This window comes from Vombatus ursinus, unplaced genomic scaffold, assembly GCF_900497805.2.
Source record: "Vombatus ursinus unplaced genomic scaffold, bare-nosed wombat genome assembly UNPS02014772.1, whole genome shotgun sequence".
NCBI classification, from domain to species: domain Eukaryota; kingdom Metazoa; phylum Chordata; class Mammalia; order Diprotodontia; family Vombatidae; genus Vombatus; species Vombatus ursinus.
This window is the reverse complement of record NW_020954550.1, coordinates 4,450,889-4,472,957: the sequence shown is the minus strand read 5'-3', so window position 1 is coordinate 4,472,957 and position 22,069 is coordinate 4,450,889. Positions and strand designations below refer to the sequence as shown.

General features: G+C 39.6%; 1 protein-coding gene across 1 annotated transcript in view; it reads left to right on the top strand.

The window, feature by feature from the left end:
* DMGDH (dimethylglycine dehydrogenase) overlaps nt 1-22,069 on the top strand; it is a 102,567-nt gene that overhangs the window by 35,862 nt on the left and 44,636 nt on the right. The window contains exons 7-13 of the mRNA XM_027863615.1: nt 2,590-2,788; nt 8,112-8,281; nt 8,669-8,822; nt 11,061-11,226; nt 12,235-12,365; nt 16,371-16,588; nt 20,210-20,367. Coding sequence (XP_027719416.1) covers nt 2,590-2,788; nt 8,112-8,281; nt 8,669-8,822; nt 11,061-11,226; nt 12,235-12,365; nt 16,371-16,588; nt 20,210-20,367 — 1,196 coding nt within the window. The remainder of the gene's footprint in view (nt 1-2,589; nt 2,789-8,111; nt 8,282-8,668; nt 8,823-11,060; nt 11,227-12,234; nt 12,366-16,370; nt 16,589-20,209; nt 20,368-22,069) is intronic.

Genomic DNA, 22,069 nt, shown 5'->3' with positions numbered 1-22,069 from the left:
AAAGAGAGAGAGAGAGAGATAATAATGGTAGAAGAGGCAACTGGGGTTATGGCATTCAGCTTAACATCTGTATGTAGGTATGTGTCCATGCATATGAAACTTGAAAAGTATATATAAATATATCTGAGTCAGTTGATTCCATTCAGAGAAATGTAGGCTCAGATTTTATTTTATTTGGAGCATGAAAAGTGAGGGAGTGGGTGGGAGATAAACAAAAAGGGAGTAATGATTAGTTAGGTTTTTGAAATAACCTACTTCGTTTTTGAGAGGTTCAGAGCTAAGAGGAAGGGCAGGATTTTTTTTCCCATTCAGATTTTTTAAAATTTCTGATTCAGATCATTATTTTATTTATTTTTCCTATTCAGATTTTCTATTTTCATTGTTTCCCATTTAGATTTTGTTATTGAAATGAGAATTTAAATTTTATTTATTTTAAATTCTCATTTCAATAATAAAATTCCCAAAGGTCACTGTAAAGAGAAGCAGTTAGGAAAAGTTCCTTCTCTGGCTGGAGAGGGGAGAGGCCCTCAGGGCATCGTAAATTTTCCACTCCTGGAAAATACGTACTTGTAAACAAAAGGTAACAATGTTATAAAACAAACCTGGGTTCAAGTACTGCCGGCTATAGACATTGGCTATGTGTCCCCGGGTAAGTCATGACGCCCTAGGCAACTGACTACAAGTTGTAGAGCAGGTATTTATCTACCTTGGTAGAGAACATGTTCTCTATTCCAATGAAATTGCAAGTCTACCCCAAAACAAAACAAGCAAACAAACAAAAAACCCCAAATTTTATTATTAATTTAATTACAATTATTTTCTTCTTTGTATAAATTTTAATAATTTTATTAACTACAGGAGGAAAACAAATGAGAAACCTCTAAATGAACAACAGTTAGTCCCAAAGATATTTGTAAAACCTCAGAATCACTTAGCTCAGAATATGAGGGCTTCCCTGGCGAAGGCCTAACCCATAGGTTGTCTTGGCCAAATGATCCCAATCAAATCAGAGTGAAAATGTAGGTGCCAATTTGATTCTCTCTGCCTCCAAATTCCAGTTATTTCTGAAAGAGTTCCCTGCTCTTAAACAAAGCCACCTGGCCCACTCGTATCTCAATCAGGATGAAAATGAATCTCATCATTTGGTGCCATCTTCTCTATGCAGAATGAAGGCCAAAGACTCCAGAGTGCCCCTGTCCTCTAATGCTACTGTTTCACTCTCCTATGCCATTCTCTCTCCTTTCTTTTTTTTAAAATCTTTTTAGACTCTCTCATTTATACTTTATTTTTTATCAATGGCACACCAGGGACACAGAAAGGAAAAATACCCCACCGCTGACTGTATTTGAATGGTGTATGTGCATAGGTGTCAACTAATATGAGAGGCAGTGGGGTCTAGTCCAGAGAGAGCCCACCTCGGACACACACTGATTATGTGCCCTTGGGCAAGAGACTTAACCTCCGAGTGTCCCCGGCTAACTTTCAGGCTGCACACTGCAGAGCAAGTGTTGAGGGGAGGAGTTTCTACCTCAGAGAATACAGTAATGAAATGACAGATTTAAAAAAAAAAAGATTTGTGAGGGAGAAATAGAAAGAAGATGATTATTGTGATCACCATAGATCTTGGAGTGATTTTTCCCAGGTATTCTATTTTGACTCCCCTGCCCTTCTGCAGTTTTGCAATTTTTATTATTATGCATACTTCCTGTCGGGCAGCTAGGTAGTGCAGTGTATAGAGCACTGGACCTAAAGTCAGGAAGACTCCTCTTCCTGAGTTCAAATCTGACCTTAGATACTTCCTAGCTCTATGACCCTGAACAAGTTCACTTTACCCTGTTTGCCTCAGTTTCCTCATCTGTAAAATGAGCTAGAGAAGGAAATGGCAAACCACTCCAGTATTTATGCCAAGAAAACCCCAAAGGGTGTCATGAAAAATTGGATGTGGCTGAAACAACTAAACAATAACAGAATATTTCCTGTCACATTTATGCTTCTATCTTTTCAAAGTCTTAGTAATACTTTTTATTCTATATTCTAGTAATTTCCCTTTATGTCCCTCCCTCCCCCCCACTGAATCTTCCCTTGTAACAAAGAAAAACTGTTAAGTAAAATCAAGACACATAGCAACTGCCTGATGGTTTATTCTATAGCCACAGTCCCTCAGTTCTTCACAGAGAGAAGGGAAGTACATTTCATTGTCTGTTGTCCTGGATCAAGCCTAGTTATGAGCCAGCCTTTGGCTATTTATTTAGCTTAGAACTTTTGTCAGCCCACTTACCCCACACACAGAAGGTAGAATAGGTTAAGAGCTAATTGGTGTCAAAGAAAACGATTGCTCATTTTAAAGTAAAATCATTTGGGAAAATCAGAAAGTAGACTAAGTGGGTAATAAATCATACATAGAAAAATTATGGAATTTAAAAAGGTTTAATTTCATAACTAATCCTTTTCTTATTCTCAGTGATGATAACTATTAACATGAAAGCATTTTATTGACAGTTTGTCTTCTACTACAAGTGGTCTCCTAAATTGAATGTGCATTATTTAAAAACAGATCAGTGGCTGAGTAACAGTGAAATGTGTTTTCAGGTTTTGGAAAGGAACTTTTTGAGTCTGATTTAGACAGAATCATGGAAAATGTGGAAGCTGCCATGGATATGATCCCAGTCTTGAGAAAGGCTGACATCATCAATATTGTTTCTGGTCCTATCACCTACTCTCCGGACATTCTGCCCATGGTGGGACCACACCAGGGTGTTAAAAATTACTGGGTGGCCATCGGTTTTGGGTAAGTATTTCAGTAAAATTCAATAATTCTGGTACATTTATTTATCCTAATTGTTATTTTAAATGACACCTGTCACATGAGCTCAGACAAGAAGGCATGAAAAGGGGACAGAGATTTTTCTTCTCTTGATAGAGGAATATATGCTCTCCAAGATGCCAAGAAGAGTTGAGAGTATGTCTTAGTGGAGAGTCAAGAAGACCCAAGTTCAAATGCCACTTTGATCACTTACTTACGTGTCTGAGTTTTGGCAAGTCACCATCTCTCTGAGCCTCAATTTGCCCATTTGTAAAATAGTTATAGCTGCCTTACAAGTATGTTGTGAGAATCAAATGAAATAATGTATTAAAGTGTTTTTAAAAGTCTAAAAGAATGAAATATGTGAGCTCTTATTTTTGTTGTATTTTAAGAGAGTCTTGTTGAAGTAAGATGATAGTGTTGTGATTGAATTTTAACAAAAGGGTAACTGAGGTAAACTTGAGCAAGGTAATATTTATTAGCAGGGGCATGCTACCTGTCAATAATGGGTTCATAGCTTGCCTCCATTAAGGCAAAGACCTAGAGTGAGAAGACTGCAATCATGGGATTGAGGACATGAATGGTTACAGAACTGAGGTGTAGGGAACAACACGATTTATTGGAAGTTTGATAGTGGGGGCTAGCAACATGTTTGAGTTTGGGTGTGAGACAGTGGCTCAGACTTTTGGACAGCAAACCAAATATCCTTGAAGGATAGCTTGGTGGCATAAAAATACCTTGCTTTCTAATACATTCTCAAAGGTCAGTTAAATTCCTTGAGGCAGGAGAGCTGGATTTTTAAACTTAACCCATTACGGGCTAGCTGAACTCTGAATTAAGTTCAGAGACAAAGAACCATGACTTAAGCAGTTACAGGACAAAACCAATTACTGGTAAATAGGATCGATAAGAAAATGACACAGAATCAATTTTAATCTTTTCAGTAGCATGACATAATGGATAGAGAGTTGGCCTTGGAGTTAAGTAGATGCAGGTTCAAGTCTTGCCTCTCACACATATTAGCTATGTGACTGCAGATAGGTTATTTAACCTTTTCATGCTCTAGGCAACCCTCGAAAACAAGTTGCCTATCTGCAACAGTGGAGGAAATTTCTGCACCAGAAGTTCCCAATGTCAATGAAATCACAGGTCTGAACAACAACAGTGAGTGAACTGGTAGAAATGGAAATTATTCAGCTCGAGAATAACAACTGTGACACTGTTTAATAATAATATATTATATATTGTAATATATTTACATGTCATATATAAGTATATTATGATATAATATAATAAGCTAGTATTTACATAGTATTTAAAGGTTTTCCAAGTGCTTAACATACGTTATCTCATTTGATCTTCACAACAACTTTGGAAGGTGGGTGGTATTATCATCCTCATTTTACAGATGAGGAAACTGAGGAAAAGAAAAGTTGAATGACTTGCCCAGGGTGACATAGCTAATAAGTATCTGAGGCTGGATTTGAATTCAAGTCTTCTTGACTCCCCAGCCTAGCACTCTGTGTATTCCACCACCTAGCTGCCTAGCTAACTGCTTAATTATTTGTATATATTTAATGCTTAATGCACTCACCAGGGGGGCTAGACAGTTCAAGAACTCCATTTGCTCTAGTTATCCGCCATTTCCATTACATGGTTCTGTTGTCTCTCAGTATCCTTCTACAAGACAATTGGAATTAATTCTATGAGCATATTTTCGTGAAATGATATAACAGTTATGATTCTAATGACCTCCCATGTAGCCCATCTGAGGCTCTCTTTCTACCACCAATCTTACAGTTCCCGTTTGTCTAACATGATTTGTTTGGTTAAATTCCCCATGGTGGTTTCCTCCTTATGGGTCTATTATCCTCCTGATGTTTTGTTTTTAGTATCTGCTCCATTAATTTTGTGAATATTGATGTCAGGCCTACCTTACTGCCAAATCATGGTTCATGATTACAGATTCTCTTCCATTTCATTGTACCCAATTTTAATCCTTCTGCTAATGGAGCCTGTGTCCACATTTCTGGCTTTACAAATTCAGCGCCTGACTTCCTTGTTATTCCTAGGGCATATGATTGGAAGCTGAGGAACTCCACCAAGCCTTTTGTAACTGGGTCCTCTCCTTCTTTCCTTTGTTCTTTTTACTGTCCATCAATCCATGTACCATCCCTCCTCCAAAAAGACAAGAACCATAAAAGAAGTCTTGAAGAGGGAAGGAAGTCACACAAAGACTACCTGGGAGTGTAAGGAAGGAGATAGGGAGGGATAGTCCCACTGCCTTGGTGTGGCTGCAGGTGCAAGTACAGGTAGGTGTATTTCTAGGCTGACTAGGGATCAGTTTCAGTGTTTTTCACACACAATCTGGCAGAGCTACTTCCTCCACCTCCCCCACCTGCTTTTCTTCCCACATAGGGCCCTCCCTAGTGATAAAACCAAGGAGGAAGTAAAGGTTGTTCAGTTGTGTCTGACTCTTTATGACCTCACTTGAGGTTTTCTTGGCAAAGACACTGGAGTGGTTTTCTCATTTGAACTCAGGAAGATGAGTCTTCCTGACTTCTGGCCTGGCTCTCCATCCATTGTACCACCCAGCTGCCCACTACTTTTACAGTAAAGGTACCGCTTCACCTTACTAGAATTCCTTTCTCCAGAGTAAAGATAAAACAAAGGAGAAGTCGTTATCACTCATTTCCAGGAAATGAAGAAGAAAGTGACCTTAGTTAGCGAGGTTTTATCTGGTCTTTAAGGATCAGAACAAGTCCCACCAGTAACACAAGCTGGCCATGTGCCTTTGGGCAAGTAGCTCAATCTCTCAGTGCCCCCAGCCAACTCTCTAAGCTGCAGAGCAGTTGCTGATCTGTACTGTTGGAAGGAATTTCCTCATCTGGAGTTCCCAATACCAGGGAAATTGCAGGTCTGTCCCAAAAAAAGGACAATCTTTTCTCTCCAGATTGCTAATCCACAAACATTTATTCAATGCCTAGTATGTGTGAGGCACTGCACTTGGAACTGGGACTACAAAGATAAAACAACCTACAAGGTCACCCTAACTGTATCCCAGAAGGCAGGTAGGTGGTGGAGCGCCTGGCCTGGAGCCAGGAAGCCCTGAGTTCAAATCCAGCCTCAGACACTAGCTGTGTGATCCTGGACAAGTCGCTTAATCCTGCTTCCTCCACTGTCCTCATCTGTAAAATGAGCTGGAGAAGGAAGTGGCAAACCACTCCAGAATCTTTGCCAAGAAAACCCCAAATGAGTCATAAGGAGTCCAATGCAATTGAAACAACTGCTCGACAATAAAAAGGTAATGCCATCCCACGGTTGTTACACCCTTTTCCCAGATGCCTTCCACATTCAACCACCATGCTGGCACAATTACACACAGCCCACTGGGGCAGATTCACTGCATTCCATCCCCATGTATCACCCATGTGTATCATCAGTGGAATCAGCAGCAACGGCAGCATGTGGTGGCCTCAGGGCATCCCAGGGTGTCTCCACCATCTCTAAGTTGCTGGGGTGTTGGAATTCCCAGCTACAACTGGAGGATCTGGTGATAGGATTAAGGACTCTGTTTTGTTTGGCAGTGGGCTGTGCCTGGCCAGGCTTTTAAAGGAGCTCATCTGCATATTAATTGTGAGCTTCTGGTACAAGCCAGACTTGCTCCCCAAAGTATTCTGAAGAACCTTACTCTGTGACCACCCAGAAATCTAGCATCACTTTCACAAATTGCTCCAGGGCATAAGCTAGATGCCATGAGCTTTTGTGGTCTTAGTCCTTTCAACCTAGATGTCTCCCCACTCTGGAGGCACTGTTTATTACATTTGAATTTTTCTTATTTTTAATACCATTTTTCAAAGAAGGAAGATAGAAATATCAATGCTGAGCTGAGTGAGAGAGGCAGCTTGAGTCCATGCCTCAAGCAAAGGAAACTGTGCATATACCTTCCCTATTCCTCTGAGGCTCCCCTAGTCCTTCCAAATAAACTTACCACTTAACAGGTAGAGGAGAAGACATAGGCTTTGGACTCAGAGGACCCATGTTCAAATTTCATCTCTGCCATTTACTTCCTAGTTGGCCAAGTATTTACTCTGGCCTCAGTTTCCTCATCTGTAAAATAAGAGGAATGGACTCAATGATTTCTATAATCCCTTCCAGTTATAAATCTACAAGCAGAAGACTCTCTGGACCTAAAGTATGGCCTTCAGGGACAGGGTGATCTCCCCACATTTGAAGTTAACTTGATACCATTGAATGACGTGAATGGTAAATTGCATTAAAAAGCACAGGATCACATCTATTCTTAGAGAAGACTGATTCCACAAACCATAGGGAAAACCAGTCTCAATACTCTATAATCTTATCTCCTACTCCATTTAAACATGTGACATGTTAATGTCACATGTTTAATGTGTAACATATATGTCTATACCTATGTATATATATATATATATTTAATTACCATAGTCAGTCATTATCTTGATTTTACAACAGTTTTGTATATAGATACAGAGTTATCCCACCCTCCTCTCTCAGCCTCTGTTTCCTCATTTGTATAATGGAGGTCATAACAGTAGCTCCCTAATAAAACTATTGTGAGGATCAAATCAGATAACATGTACAAAGTGCTTTGTAAGCCTTAAAGCATTATTATGTTATGGTGACAACTATTACTAACATTATCTTTTATCATTCCTCACGAACAGGTAAGCCGGTAGAAAAAAAAATTGAAACCAGTGTTCCTTTCTGCCCACAACACATAAATCATTCTTCTCACGGAGCGACTTGTTCTTTGTTAGGTTGCCTTAAAGACATCCACAGGGGAGGGTGAACTAAGCACCAGCCTGAGGAAAGATTTCTACCTTTTACTTGCTACAACACAAATCTTTAGCACTCCCTCCTATGACTCATTATAATCAAGCTTGGCTCCAGAAGACCAGTGAGATCACAGTTATTGTCTGCTTGTTGAACTTTCATTATTTTCTGTTTCTTGCTTTGATCTTCACTTTTTTCCCCTCAAAAAGGAACATCCAGAACAGTCTGCTGTCCCCTCACAGTGGGGAGGCAAACTAGGTCTCTCTCAGACAGGTAGTTGAATCTGGATCCTCTGAAATTCATTTTTTAGAGGAAAAGATTTATGACAATATGGAGATTTTTTTTAAATGCCATGTTCTAAAGACCCCCTTACACACTGATGCAAATATTGGCAAATACATTAAATGTCTCTTATCACTTCTGACTTTACTGAAAAAAATTCTAATAGATGTTCTAGTATTAGGATGTTTTATCTCTCTTTTTTTTTTTTAAGATATGGGATCATCCATGCTGGTGGGGTAGGGAAATATCTCAGTGATTGGATTCTTGGTGGAGAACCTCCTTTTGACCTGATTGAACTGGATCCCAATCGTTATGGAAAATGGACAACAACTCAGTATACAGAGGCTAAAGCGAGAGAGTCTTATGGATTCAACAATATTGGTAAAGGGCTAATTTGTCATTCGATAGTGGTCCCATAAGAGGGTTTGCAGCAGCCACCATCTGGTTGACTTTTATAGATCTCTAGAAAGCACATCTTTTCAAAAACATAACACAGACAACATTTTGAATAATGTTTTGTTTGCACACTTGATAAAACCAAATTAGAAGCGTGTTTATTTAAGATCCTAAGTGGATTCATGGTTTTGTGCAGGGATGATGCTAAGTAGGGATTTCAGTATTTCTTCATGTAACCCTACAATGCATAGTCATTGCTTCTGGGTTTTTAAAAATAAGAAATGCATTTGGGGAACCTTGTAAATATGTTTTACATGCCTGTCTACGTGATATTTAGTGTGTGTTCACATTTTTTCCCTTTCACCTTTCCAGTGGGTTACCCTAAAGAAGAAAGGTTTGCTGGGAGACCTACTAAAAGAATCAGTGGGATTTATAATATCCTTAATTCTAAGTGCTCCATGGGCTTCCATGCAGGATGGGAGCAGCCACATTGGTTTTACAAGCCTGGACACGAGCCTGGATATAAGTATGATTCACAGTGTTGTTGTTACCATAGTACAAATTGTCTGCTTTGAAATGGAAGGAAACCAGGATTGAACCAGTATGCCAACCTTCTCCCCTTCTCCTCCCCTCCACTGGGCCACTTGGAGCAAATGTTCTTTTGTTTTAGGGGCATTTATCAGCTCCACTGTTTGCTATGTGAACCTTTGCGGGATTAAGAGGGAGATTTAGAACCTTAGCTATGGTCTGGCCCCAAGGACCCTTTGGGCTTTCCCAGACATTTTCAGACCTAAATAGCATTAGGCAGTACCCAAAAGACTGGAGAAATCCCTGTTTCACAATAAGGGTGCTTCTCCAGGGTCCTCTCTGCAAAATCACAAGGAGGCACTGAGGACTGCCTCTGGAGCAGACTAGAGGTGCCATACTGAAAGCACCCATGATGTGTAGTGATGTGCAGCTGGGGATTCACAAACATCACAAAGGCCTCCCGTGTTGGGTTCCCCATGGGAAAGCAGGAGGCAGATCCTTTCTGGAATGAGAGGAGAGATCATCTACCAAGCCCTCTCTGTTAAGATAAAGTATACCTTTCAAACAATTATTTTATTCTTCAAAAATGCTATAAGGCATGGTCGTCACGCTTTTATCAATCCCGATGATGTTTATCAATGAAAGGCAGTAAGGCCTAATGGTCAGAGGGCTGGCCTAAGAGTCAGGAAGACCTGGGTTCAAGTCCTGCCTGTTGGGACACAGACTAACTTTGTGATGCTGGGCCAGTCACTTCTCCTCTCAGTTGTTATTCAGTCGCCTCTGACCCTTCGTGACCCCATTTGGGGTTTGGTTGGCAAAGATACTAGAGTGGTTTGCTATTTCTTCTTCATCTCATTTTACAGATGAGGAAACTGAGGCAAACAGGGTTAAATGACTCACCCAGGGTCACACAGCTGGTAAGAGTCTGAGGCCAGATTTGAACTCAGGCCTTTCTGACTCTAGGCCCAGTGCATTATCCCTTGTGCCACCTGGCTGCCCCTATCCTCTCAGTGCCCCAGGCAAAAACCCAAAACAGTTAACCGGTTGTATGACAGAGGGGTTTCCACATAGGAAGAACTTTATAATCAGGGAGGGGGAGGAGTTTACCAAATTCATATGTGCTTTTTCTGAGTTTGTAATCCAAAAGAAAATAGCAAATCAAGTAGTTCATTAGCTTTATCTCCAACCTCATTTTGGTTGTTTTATGAAGCTTCCATTTCTACACAAAGTAAAGGTCTACTCAGCACAAAGCAAAGTGGGCCATTATTCACTGACTTCAGTCTGTGTAGGCCGCCAACACGGATCATCCTGAGGGTAAAACAGTTTCATTTTGTTTCATCTGGTTCCTGAGTGATCGAGGTAAATGCCAGCCCCACTCCACTCTCACATTTTAGCTCTCAAACTCCAACTTGTTTCCCAGCTGGGGCACTTTACTAGGAAGCTAAACCCCGTCTCCTCCATTTGGAGGCAGTCCAAGTGCACAGCGTAAGGGAGAGAGCACCAGTTTGGGAGTCAGGCCACTAACTGACCATCACTTTGGGCCTCAGCTGTCTTGTCTCTAAAACAAGGGCTAGATGACCTCCAAGCTCCCTTCCAGCTCAGGGAGTCCTTATGTTCTATCTCTTTTTCTAGTCAAATGAATTAATATTTTATCCGTTCATTGCCACATGGATGAAAGTAACACATGAGTAACTAAAAAGAGGCTAGAGTCTACTTCACATGAATGATTTGCAAGCTGTAATTTGATGATGCAGCAGTGTACAATGGAAAAAAAAAAGTCCTTTGGCCCTGGGAGTCAGGGAACCTGGGTTCAAATCGTGCTTCTGTTGATTCCTACATGTAGGAATCACTGGCAAGTCACTGGGTCTCATTTTCTTTTCTGTTGTTTTTGAAGGCTGTAGAGGTTAAGTGACTTACCCAGGGTGACATAGATAGTCAATATCTGAGGTTGGATTTGAACTCAGGTCCTTCTGCCTCCAGGGTTGGTGTGCTATCCACTGTACCACCTAGCTGCCCCTCTCCGTCTTCTTATCTGTAAAATGAATCAGTTAAACTAGATCATTTCTGCATTCCATTCTAGATGTTAGATCCCAGAAAATGTTATTGTTGGTTTTTTTTTTCCTCGATGGAATTTAAACAACATAGGAAACAGCAGGTTGTAGTAGAAGTACTTTTGCTCTGTGATTCTATAAAATGGAGTGGCAGTTGTCTTATGATACTCAAAACTGTGTTTCAGGCCAAGCTTCCAACGTACAAACTGGTTCCAGCCGGTGGGTTTAGAGTATCAACAAGTTATGCAAAAAGTGGGGGTGATTGACCTATCACCATTTGGCAAGTTTAAGGTCAGAGGCAAAGATTCTCTTAAACTGTTGGATCACCTCTTTGCAAATGTCATTCCAAAGGTAAATAAGAATATGAGGACACAAGGTTCAGGGGTAGTGGCCTCTTGGATCCTTCAGCCTTTTTTCTGGAAAGACAAATTTGTATTGTTGTTCAGTTGTTTCAGTCATGTCTGACTCTTTGTGTCCCCTTTTTTGGGGGATTTTCTTGGCAGAGATGCTAGAGTGGTTTGCCATTTCCTTCTCCAGCTCATTTTACAGATGAGGAAACTGAGGCAAAAGGGGTTAAATGACTTGCTCAGGGTCACACAGCTAGTAAGTGAGGCCACATTTGAACTCAGGCCTTCCTGACTCTAGGCCCAGTGCTCTATGCACTCTGCCACCTAACTGCCTCCAAAGACAAATTACAAAAAAAAAATTATTTTAGTATACATAATGATCTTGAGAAGGAAAACAGATAGTAATTCCCTTTAGCTTATACTGTAAGTTTTGTCTCTTTTATATATTCAAATTTTTATATAACCAGTGAATTTTCTTAAAGGAAGAGTATACTTCTGGCATTATCAAGGGTCTTACTCAAAGGACCTACTCTGTTTAATCATTAATTTACTCATTCATTCATTCATTCATCAAATACCTACCATATGCAATATGCCATTCTAGATCATATCTACTCTATGGAATATACTACACCTTGGGAAGATGCCAAAATAAATGCTATTTGGTCCCTGTCCTCAAGGAGTTTGCAATATATTAGAGGAGAAATTATGTCAAGAACTTGAAAACAGTATTGACTACTAATAATCTGGATGTTTAGAACTGCAGACTAACTGGAGAGAATGAACTATTTAAAAACAATCACCTAAGAGAACAATTCGGAAACTAATTTTTTCCTAGTCAGGTTTAACACATAAAAATTATGATCCAAAGTCATATTCCTTAGCATATGTGAATAGATTAAAGGCCTTTTAATCAGTGACTAAACATTTTGCTTGTATTTTGTACCAGGAAAACATAGAAGGTTTTTTTTCCCCTTTTACCCAGAGGTAACTATGCATTCCTTTGTTGTAGGTGGGTTTTACAAATATAAGTCACATGTTGACACCAAAAGGCAGAGTTTATGCTGAGATGACCGTCTGCCAGCAATCTCCAGGGGAGTTCTTACTGATAACTGGTTCTGGGTCAGAGCTTCACGACCTGAGGCAAGTGTTATTTTCATAAGATAACCATGGGTTCAAAAGGAGCAGCTAGATATTTCAATGGATGGAGTGCTAGGCCTGGAGTTAGGAAGATTCATCTTCTTGAGTTCAATTCCAGCCTCAGACACTAGCCGTATGAGGCCCTGGGCAAATCACTTAACCCTATTTGCCTCAGTTTCCTCATCTGTAAAATGAGCGGGAGAAGGAAATGGCAAAAGCACCCTTCTGTACATAGAACTAACCTGTGATAGTCCCCTTGGTTTTAGATACATCTTGTCAGATGAAAAAAGCCCAGATGGAGTCATGAAGTGTTGAACACAACTGATACAACTAAAAAATGGACTCAAGCTTGCATGAATAGAATTCATTCTTTCCTCTGAAGTACCTACCAGGCAATGAAGGCATAATTTCACTCTGTACCTACTATTTCTAAATCTCTCTGACTTTTATTTTATGTTTTTTAAATGTATTGATGATCTCTTTTGCTTTTTCATTACCTTTATTTCTTAATACATCCCTCCTGGACTTATTTTAAAAAGAAACAAATTAATCAACAAGCATGTCTTATCAGCCTGTGGGGCTCCAGGCAGTGTGCGGGGCAATAGGGTTGTGAGGCAAGAATGAGTGTACCCTATACAAACAAAAAATGGAAGGGAACACAGCAGCCAAAAAGGAATGACTGAGTCTTGGAATTCTTTCCTCCTATAAGAGAACATATCGAGTTAAGTAGAAGAAGTATATTGTAATGTCTCGAACCAGGAAGTCAACAAGAGCTGGGTTGGAATTCTACCCGGACGAGTCACTTAAATGTTCTGAGACTAACAGCCTTTCCGTCTAGCTGTTAGTCTGAGACTAATTGTTAGTTACGGTTTAGTTAACTAGTCTGTTAGTTTCAGATCAATTGTCTGTTTACTCATCTGTAAAGTGAGGATAGCAGGCAGCTAGGTGTAGCAATAGATAGAGCTCAGCGCCTGGAGTCAGGAAGTCTCATCTTCCTAAGTTCAAATCTGGCCTCAGACGCTTACTAGCTGTGTGACCCTGGACAAGTCACTTAGCCCTCTTTGCTTCAGTTTCCTCATCTGTACAATGAGCTGGAGAAGGAAATGGCAAACCATTCCAGTATCTCTGACAAGAAAACCCCAAATAAGGTCGCAAGAGTCAGACACAACTGAAAAGCAACTGAACAAAAACAAAATGAGGGTTGTGATAGAACCTTCCTGAAAGGATTTATTGTGAGGATCAAATGAGATAACATGTGTAAAGCACTATGTGAAGTATAAAGCACTTCATAAATATGAGAGATTGTTATTGTTATTATTATTATTATTCTAAACTACTGTGTTCCCTTTATATGCCACTTTCTCTTTGGTCCAGTGCTAAATTTAAATTGTTGACCTTCTAGCATAAAGGCCAGACCTTTATTCTGATAGATGAGCTCTATTGTCTTGCAGTATTTGTTTTCATAACATGGCGTTGTCTTCACCCAGCACGATCTGACAAGATGTATCTAAAACCAAGGGGACTGTCACAGGTTAGTTCTATGTAGAGAAGAGGAACGTCTCAAGACAGAAATTTCAAAAGCCCCACAGAGTACACAATAGCTGTTACGTTTCTATATGCAGAATACATAACGATCTTGAGAAGGAAAACAGATAGCAATTCCCTTTAGCTTATACCATAAGTTTTGTCTTCTTTATATATTCAGATCAGCAGATCATTATGCAGCTATAAAGTAATCCCTACAGAGATATTCAACAAAACCCTAAAAGCTCCTGGAAATGAGAAGTCTTTGAAGTTTTTATAGTGCTGTTACCAGGGCCAGAGCAATTATGCATTTGATTCTAAGAAGCATCAGTGACTTGAAGTAGTGGTGAAAACCTCATCTTGTAGAAGGGAGGCCTTCCCAGAAATTTGGGCTTAAAATGAAATTTTGAAAAAAAAAATCATGTTTAAGAAATCACTATTTGATTCATTCTCAATTTTTGGTGGAATGATTAATGCTGTAAATAATTATCACCTACTCTATTTGTCTTGTAAGTATGAGTTTTTGTATATTGTTGTTCAATAGTTTTTTTTTGTGTCTGACTCTTTGCGTCCCCATTTGGGGTTTTCTTGGCCAGGATCCCAGAGGCTGGGTTTGAACTCAGGTTTTCCTGGCTCCAGTGTTCTATCCACTATGGCACATAGCTGCTGTGCTACGTTTCTGTATAGTAGGTTTCCTTAAAGAGAAATTGTTGTTGTTGAGTCATTTTCAGTCATGTCCAACTCTTCATGACCCCTTTTGGGGGTTTTCTTGGCAAAGATACTACAGTGGTTTGCCATTTCCTTCTCTAGCTCACTTACAGATAAGGAAACTGAGGCAAACAGGGTCACACAGCTAGTGTCTGGGCTGGATTTGAGCTCAGGTCTTCCTGACTCCAGGCCCAGAGCGCTATACATTGCTCTACCTAGTGCCCAAAAGAGAAATACATGTATTTTTGTATAGCCTTTCATTTCTTATCTTGCGTTTGAGTAATTTGACTTTGCCTCTTGCGTGATACTTCTCTGCATTGGTACCTGTCCAATTTAAGGAGGCAGCTGTGGCATGATGGAAAGAATATAGAATTTAAAAATCCAAATCCTGGGCTTAATTCCTGGTTCTAATATTGGTTTCCTGTGTACCTTGAGCAAATCACTTTACTTTTCTGAAACTCAGCTGTAAAATGGGATACTGATATTTGCCAGTTACCACACATAGTTGTGAGGAATAAATGAAGTAGGGTATGCTTTGTAAAAATAAACTATAAAGAGTTATATGTCAGCTATTCTTTGGCTATTATTTCTGATCATTTATCCAGGTTAATAATAATAACTGACACATTTAACACTTTATAAAATGTTTTACATGCATTGCCTCAATTTAATCTTCACAACAACTCTGTAGTATGGGTATTACTGTTATTATTATCCCCATTTTACAGGTGAGGAAACTGAGACTCAGAAAGCAAGTAATTTACTCAAATTCACACAGTGGCAGAACCAAGTTCAGAACTCAGGCCTCTTATTTTGAGTCCAAAACCTGTTCCACTGCACTACAGCCATCTCCAAGTTTTTAAGTTCTTTGGAACTTGAGTTGAACAGCAGAGCAGACAGTTGTTGTTCGTCCTTTGTTCTCAAAGAGGCCCGATGACATCAAGGGGATGATGTCTTGACTTGCAAGTGAATTGGATTTAAGTGAGGCAGGGCTGTGCAACAGCCTCTAGTAGACGTAGGACAGCCATTCTGAGGTGGCATGTGGCAGGACCTGTTCAACTTTCTCATCCTTGATTCTGAGAGTGGGGTTTAGGAATAGGAACAGCATGCATCATCTTTTGGGGAATTGATTACGCCTTTTAATTATCTTTAATTAGTAAGCATTTATTTTCTGTCTCACCAGCCTCCTCCCTGCCTGCCCACCTACCCCCTCATTGGAAAAAAAAAACCAAAACCCTTATAAGAAATATGCATAGTCAACCAAAACAAATTCTCCCATTGGCTGTGTCTGAAAAATGTATGTCTTATTAAGCATCTTGAGTCCATCATTTCTCTGTCAGGAAATATTCATTGTTGTTGTTTGTTCATCAATCTCAATTGTGTCTGACTCTTTGTGACCCCATTTAGGGTTTTCTTGGCAGAGATAATGGAGTGGTTTGCTATTTCCTTCTCCAGTTCATTTTACAGATGAGGAAACTGAGGCAAACAGTGTGAAGTGACTTGCCAGGGGTCACACAGCTAGTAAGTGTCTGAGGCCAGATTTGAACTCAGGAATATGAGTCTTCCTGACTTCAGGCCAGGCATTCTATTCACTGCGCCACCTAGCTGCCCCTAAATGTCTATCAGCTCTCTGGAATTGTGATTAGTCATTGCGTTAATCAGAGTTCTTACTGTCTTTAATATTTTTAGTCTCTAAATGAAGCCTCAAGAAAATAAATTGCGAAATCCTTTGCCCAGGAAAGATTTTTAACAAAATGTCTACTCTTCAAAATACAGATGGATTGAAGAAGAAATTGTGAAAGGTGGATATGATGTCGAAATTGAAAATATTACAGATGAACTTGGAGTCCTTGGAGTAGCGGGGCCATCAGCAAGAAGAGTTCTTCAGAGACTGACCTCTGCTGATCTTAGTAGTGATGCATTCAAATTCCTCCAATCTAAACCTTTAACAATTTCCAATATTCCTGTTACTGCTATTAGGATATCCTATACAGGTGAGAGTTTGGGACCAATCTGGTCATATTAATTAAAATCTTACACAATCTGATGGGATGATAATATCTGTCATCTTTCTACATAGACATATGTATGAATATGTATGCATTATTATAATATATGTATATATGTGTACATTATATATATATATATACACATGTGTGCACACACATAAAATCTCTCTTAGATGGGCATCCAAAGCAACTATTCCTCTCACCCAAATTTTATTATCATTCTAGATGTTAACATTTTGTCTGCCATAACTATTCTTTTGATTCCCCAGGCAAATATTTCATCACCAGTTCAAAAGATAAAGGAAGAATGAGAGAGGGAGATGACTATAGGACCGTGGTTATACAGGGGAGGGATGGCGTGCTCTACATGTGAGGGTGCCCCTTCATCTCAGAATGCTGGAGATGATTTCCTTCTCCTGTGCACTGGAACTATTCTTTGGAGTTCTTAAACTGGGATTCATGGACATTTCAGGGGGGTCATGAAAGTGAATAATAGAAAATGACATCTTTATTTCAATATCATCGGTTTTCTTCGTAATCCTATTTAAAAATATTTTGAGGAGGAATTCATAGGCTTCACCAGAAAGGTGATCCATGCCAAAGGGATCCATGACACAAAAGGGTTAAGAACCTCTTATTCTAAACCTTTCAAATATCTCCTAGAAGCAATGCTGTATAATGGAAAGGAAAATGGATTTGGAATCACAAAGCCTAGACTGGAGTCCTAGGCCAGCTGTGTAGTAGCTGTGGGACTTCATGAAAGTCCCTTAGTCTTTCTAAGCAGCCTCAGTTTCTTCATCTGTAAAATGGAGATAATAATACTTGTACTATACAATTCGTAGATCAGTTGTTGTGAGCATCAAATGAGGCAATGTATGTGAAAAAAAATCTATATGTGTGTGTACAATGTTATCTGTGTAGAAAGATTTCTTGGTGCCTCTGCTATGACTGTGTCATTAAAAGCTACAATATCACCAATTCTTAATTATTCAGGGTGGTAAGAAACAAAGAAAACATGGATAAACTTGATTTTAGCCATCAGAGGGATTTCCCTATGCACATAGGGATATATGCTTTATATTGACTCCAAAAGGAAAGTGGGAATGTGACTGATAGCTATTCGAAGTGTTTATCTGCCTGGAACACCAGAAGGGGCTCTGAAATGGAGCTTTTCCAGTTCATTTCTACTAGTTCATCTACAAAGACCAACAGGACCTGGAATGCAGGCTGTATCTGAGCGAGCCACTAGAAGGCCCTCCAAGACTTGAGCTACCAGTTGAAATACCTTTGTATGCATGCAAGGGATTTACTTTGACCCCCAAATTTTTCTCTTTCAGTGCCAAACTAGAGTCCCTTTATAGAAGAGAAATTACAAGTTTAAAACTCCATTGGAGCTATAGTTTATACTAATAAGATCTGAATGTTCAACCCTCCCCCTCCCACACACACACACACACACATTCTCATCTATACTTAACTCTCTGCCGGTCATCCAAAACCTTTTTTTTGGGGGGGGGGGTAAACACACCCAATGTCTCCCCACTTACCACCACCACCATTAAAGTCACAGGGGAAGGATAAAATGTAAACTTGAGGGCAGGGACTATTTTGCCTTCATCTTTGTATCTTCAGTACCTTCCACATAATGGTGGGCATTTAAAACTGCTTGTCAACTGATTGATTTGATGAAGGAGAAATCATCTCACTACCTGTTTCTAGTAATTACTGTTCTCAGCTCCTAAACTCTGACTAGGTGAGACTGTTATCCAAGACATCAGCCAGCTGTCCTAGGCAATGGAGTCGGCGTCTTCCTTTGAAGGCACCCAAAACTTGATGCCTTCTTCTCTCACTGGCTTTTGAGATCTCTGTCAACCAGACCACCAGGCCCATACCAACTGCTTGAACCCTGCTAGCTCTGAACTCTGCTGAATTCCGAGTTAGAGGGTCTCCTTAGATAAAAAGAAGTGTGTAGTATTATCCCTTTTTAAAGTCCCTCCTTCACATGTCATCTGATATGACCTCTCTCACTTAGAGTACCCTAATTCCCTGAGGCTTTTCAGTCTCAAAATTCCCATTTCTTTGATTCCTTCAAGATGTGGACAATTTAGGGGAAATAGATACTGGCTGCGTAGCGGGAGGTTGACTCAGAAAATATTAAATAGAAACATCACTTCAGCTTCCTAGGTAGTCCTTACCCCTACCCATCCACCCACAAATGATCAGGATGACAATCAAACAGGAAAATGTACTCCTCTGTTCATTTCCCTTTGTTGGTAGAGATTGTTCATAAGCAGTACAGAAAAGAAGTTCGCAGATAGCAGTGAAAATGAGGCAACAAAAGAATTCAGACAATCCACGACTCTGATAGAGAATGAATTTAAAGAAAGACCTTAATGATAATATTTGGCATTTGTGTTGTACATTATCTCATTTTAGCTTGATAACCAATCATAAAAGGTAAGTTACTATAGGAATTATTATCCCCAGTTCACAGATCAGGAAACTGAGGTTCAGAGAGACATAGTGTCATAGTCAATATTTAAACTTGGGTCTTCCTGACTCAAAATTCAGCACTCTTCCTATTACACCAGTCTTTCAGGGAAAGCTAAAATTTGAAAATAATTTAACAACAACCCCATTACTAATTATCCATTTGACACTATCTCTGTTAGAAAGATTGTTATGATGCAAAAAGCAGTTAAGGATCATTATAAACTAGTTTCAACGGATTAGAATCGCATCTATTTCTGTGTTATAGTTAGAGAAGGGCATCACTATATTTGTTGTTGTTGAGTTGTTTTCAGTTGTGTCTGACTTTTCATGACCCCATTTGGGGTTTTCTTGGCATATGCACTGGAGTGGTTTGTCATTTCCTTCTCCAACTCATTTTACAGATGAGGAAACTGAGGCAAACATCAATTTGCCCAAGCTTGGGGCCAGATTTGAACTCAGGAACATGAGTCTTCCTAACTCCAGGCCCAGCACTTAGCTGGGCCATCTCCAGTTGTTCTAATCTATATCTAGCCATTGGACCCAGATGGCTCTGGGGGAGAAAGTGTGGCTGGTGATTTTGCACAGCCCTCCCTCACTTAAATCCAATTCACTTGCAAGTCATGGAATCATCTCCCTGATGTCATGGTCCTCTTTGAGAACAAAGGACAAATCACATACCCAGCACTGTACCCACTATTCCACCTAGCTGCCCTTACCATTTATATACATACACACACATACACACACACACATACACACACACACACACACACATATGTATATGGTAGGGGCAGCTAAGTGGAGTAGTAGATATATATGTGTATATGTACATACACACATACATACACAAATATATATATGTATATATATATAAATATGAATGTATATATGAATTAGCATCTGGTCTAAGTGAATCAGTGTGTACAGGAATGCCTTGGAACCAGGTTTTGTAGTAGTTTGTCTGAAACGTGCTTTTTAGAAAGTCAACAGCTTACACTTATTGCATAAGTAGACTGTCTCCTCTTGTTTTATGGATTTCTAGCTAATGTATGTTAGAATCAGTGACCTTTGTTGTCTCATGATGATCGCATGATAATGGTGGGTTTATTTCAGGTGAACTGGGCTGGGAGCTCTACCATAAACAAGAAGACTCTGCCATGCTCTATGGGGCCATCATGGAAGCAGGCCAGGAGGAAGGAATTGACAATTTCGGAACTTATGCTATGAATGCCTTAAGAATGGAAAAAGCTTTCAGGGCCTGGGGGTCAGAGGTCTGAAATTCTAATACTTTACATATATATATATAGCTATTAAATATTCATTTCTTGTTGTTTTATTTAGGTTCTCACTAAGGCTAGCTTTGCCTGATATTAAAGTTAGTTCTAGTTCTAACAGAAATGACATAACATGATTTTATTGTAAGAATTTCATAATTAGGAAAATGTCTTTTCTTCTAAAGGCAAGTAGAATTCTCTACTAAAGTTTCATTTTAATGCTTCACTAGGCTATGGGGATGGCCCTAGACTCCCAAAGGTTAAATTAATGGAGCTCTGGAAGGTCCTACCAAATCAGGAATGATTCAAGGATAGGTCTGATTATGGACAGCATGTCTTTTGTCCAAGGACCCACCTAATTAAGTCAAAGAAGCTCTTTACCAGTTGGCTGTAGAATGTTAATTTTTGGCCATAATTCTCCAACACTAATTACTAAGTCATGGGGAGTTTAGGGTCTGTAGCAGAACCCACAATAAAGGAAATTGTGGTCCTTGGAGTTTTGAAATAAGTTAAAGTATAATGGAGTACTGATAAAGAGTTGACTATGATTTTGGATGGCTTAAGCAATACCCTCTGGTGATTAAATATTAATAGAACACAGAGAGAAGACAGAACCCAACTCATGTTGATTCTGATTCAAAGAAGGTCTTCAACCTGGAAAGCATAAAACAACAATGGTTAAGGCAATTGAAGCTCATGCCAGATAAAAGGATAGTGAAAGCTGCTTCAAATGACCCCAAGTCTCTAGGATTTGATGAATGACACTCTAGATTTCTGAAAGAACTTGAGGGTGTGAAAAATCATGTAAAGATGAAAGGTTCCAGAAGAATTAAAAAAAAAAAACTGGACCTGTGATTTCATTGGTACAAAGAATTCCCAGTGTGGAAATTCCCTATGTGGACATCGACTAGTGTCTATAACTTATAGTCATAAAGAGTTGCCTGCAGCACTGAAAAGATAAGTGAGTGTCCACACTTGCACAGCCAGTATTTGTCAGAGGCAAGACTATGAACCAAGGTCTTCCAGACTCCAAGGCCCATTACGCCATAATACCTCTTACCGGGAGGATGGAAGTGAGCCCATGTAATCTGAATTTTCCAACAGCCTGATGAGCTTGACATTGACGCCCAGCAAATTCTAGAGTAGAATATTGAGCAGATAGAACATTTAGCTAAGGAAGTGCTGATCACAGCAAGTCAGCACTGGTTCACTAAGAACAGGTCATGCCCAACTGACCTCATTTTTAGGGAAATGTTTTGTAAAATGTAAGTCTCTATTAATGTTTCGTAAGGCTATTTTAATGGTAGATCAGGGAATACCATAGACAATAGTGCATCTTGATTTCAATAAGAGATCTAACAAAGTCTCTCATTATATCCTTGGGATGAAGTTGGTGGAATGTGGGCTGGGTGTTAGGTGAGTTTGAACTGGTCGAGCAACCATGAGTGAAAAATGTTAAGTAACTGAATAATGACACCCTGGAGAAGGCTTTCCCACCGAGGGCTGCAGGGCTTTGTTCTCAGCCCCATCCAGTCTGACAACTTTATCAATGGCTTAAATGAAGACATGCTTGTTAAGTCTGCAAATGACAAAAAGCTAAGAAAGATATTTAATATGTTGCATGACATTATCAGGATTCAAAAAGACCTCAAGAGGTTGGAATCATGGGCCCAAACTATGTCAAATTTAATACATATAA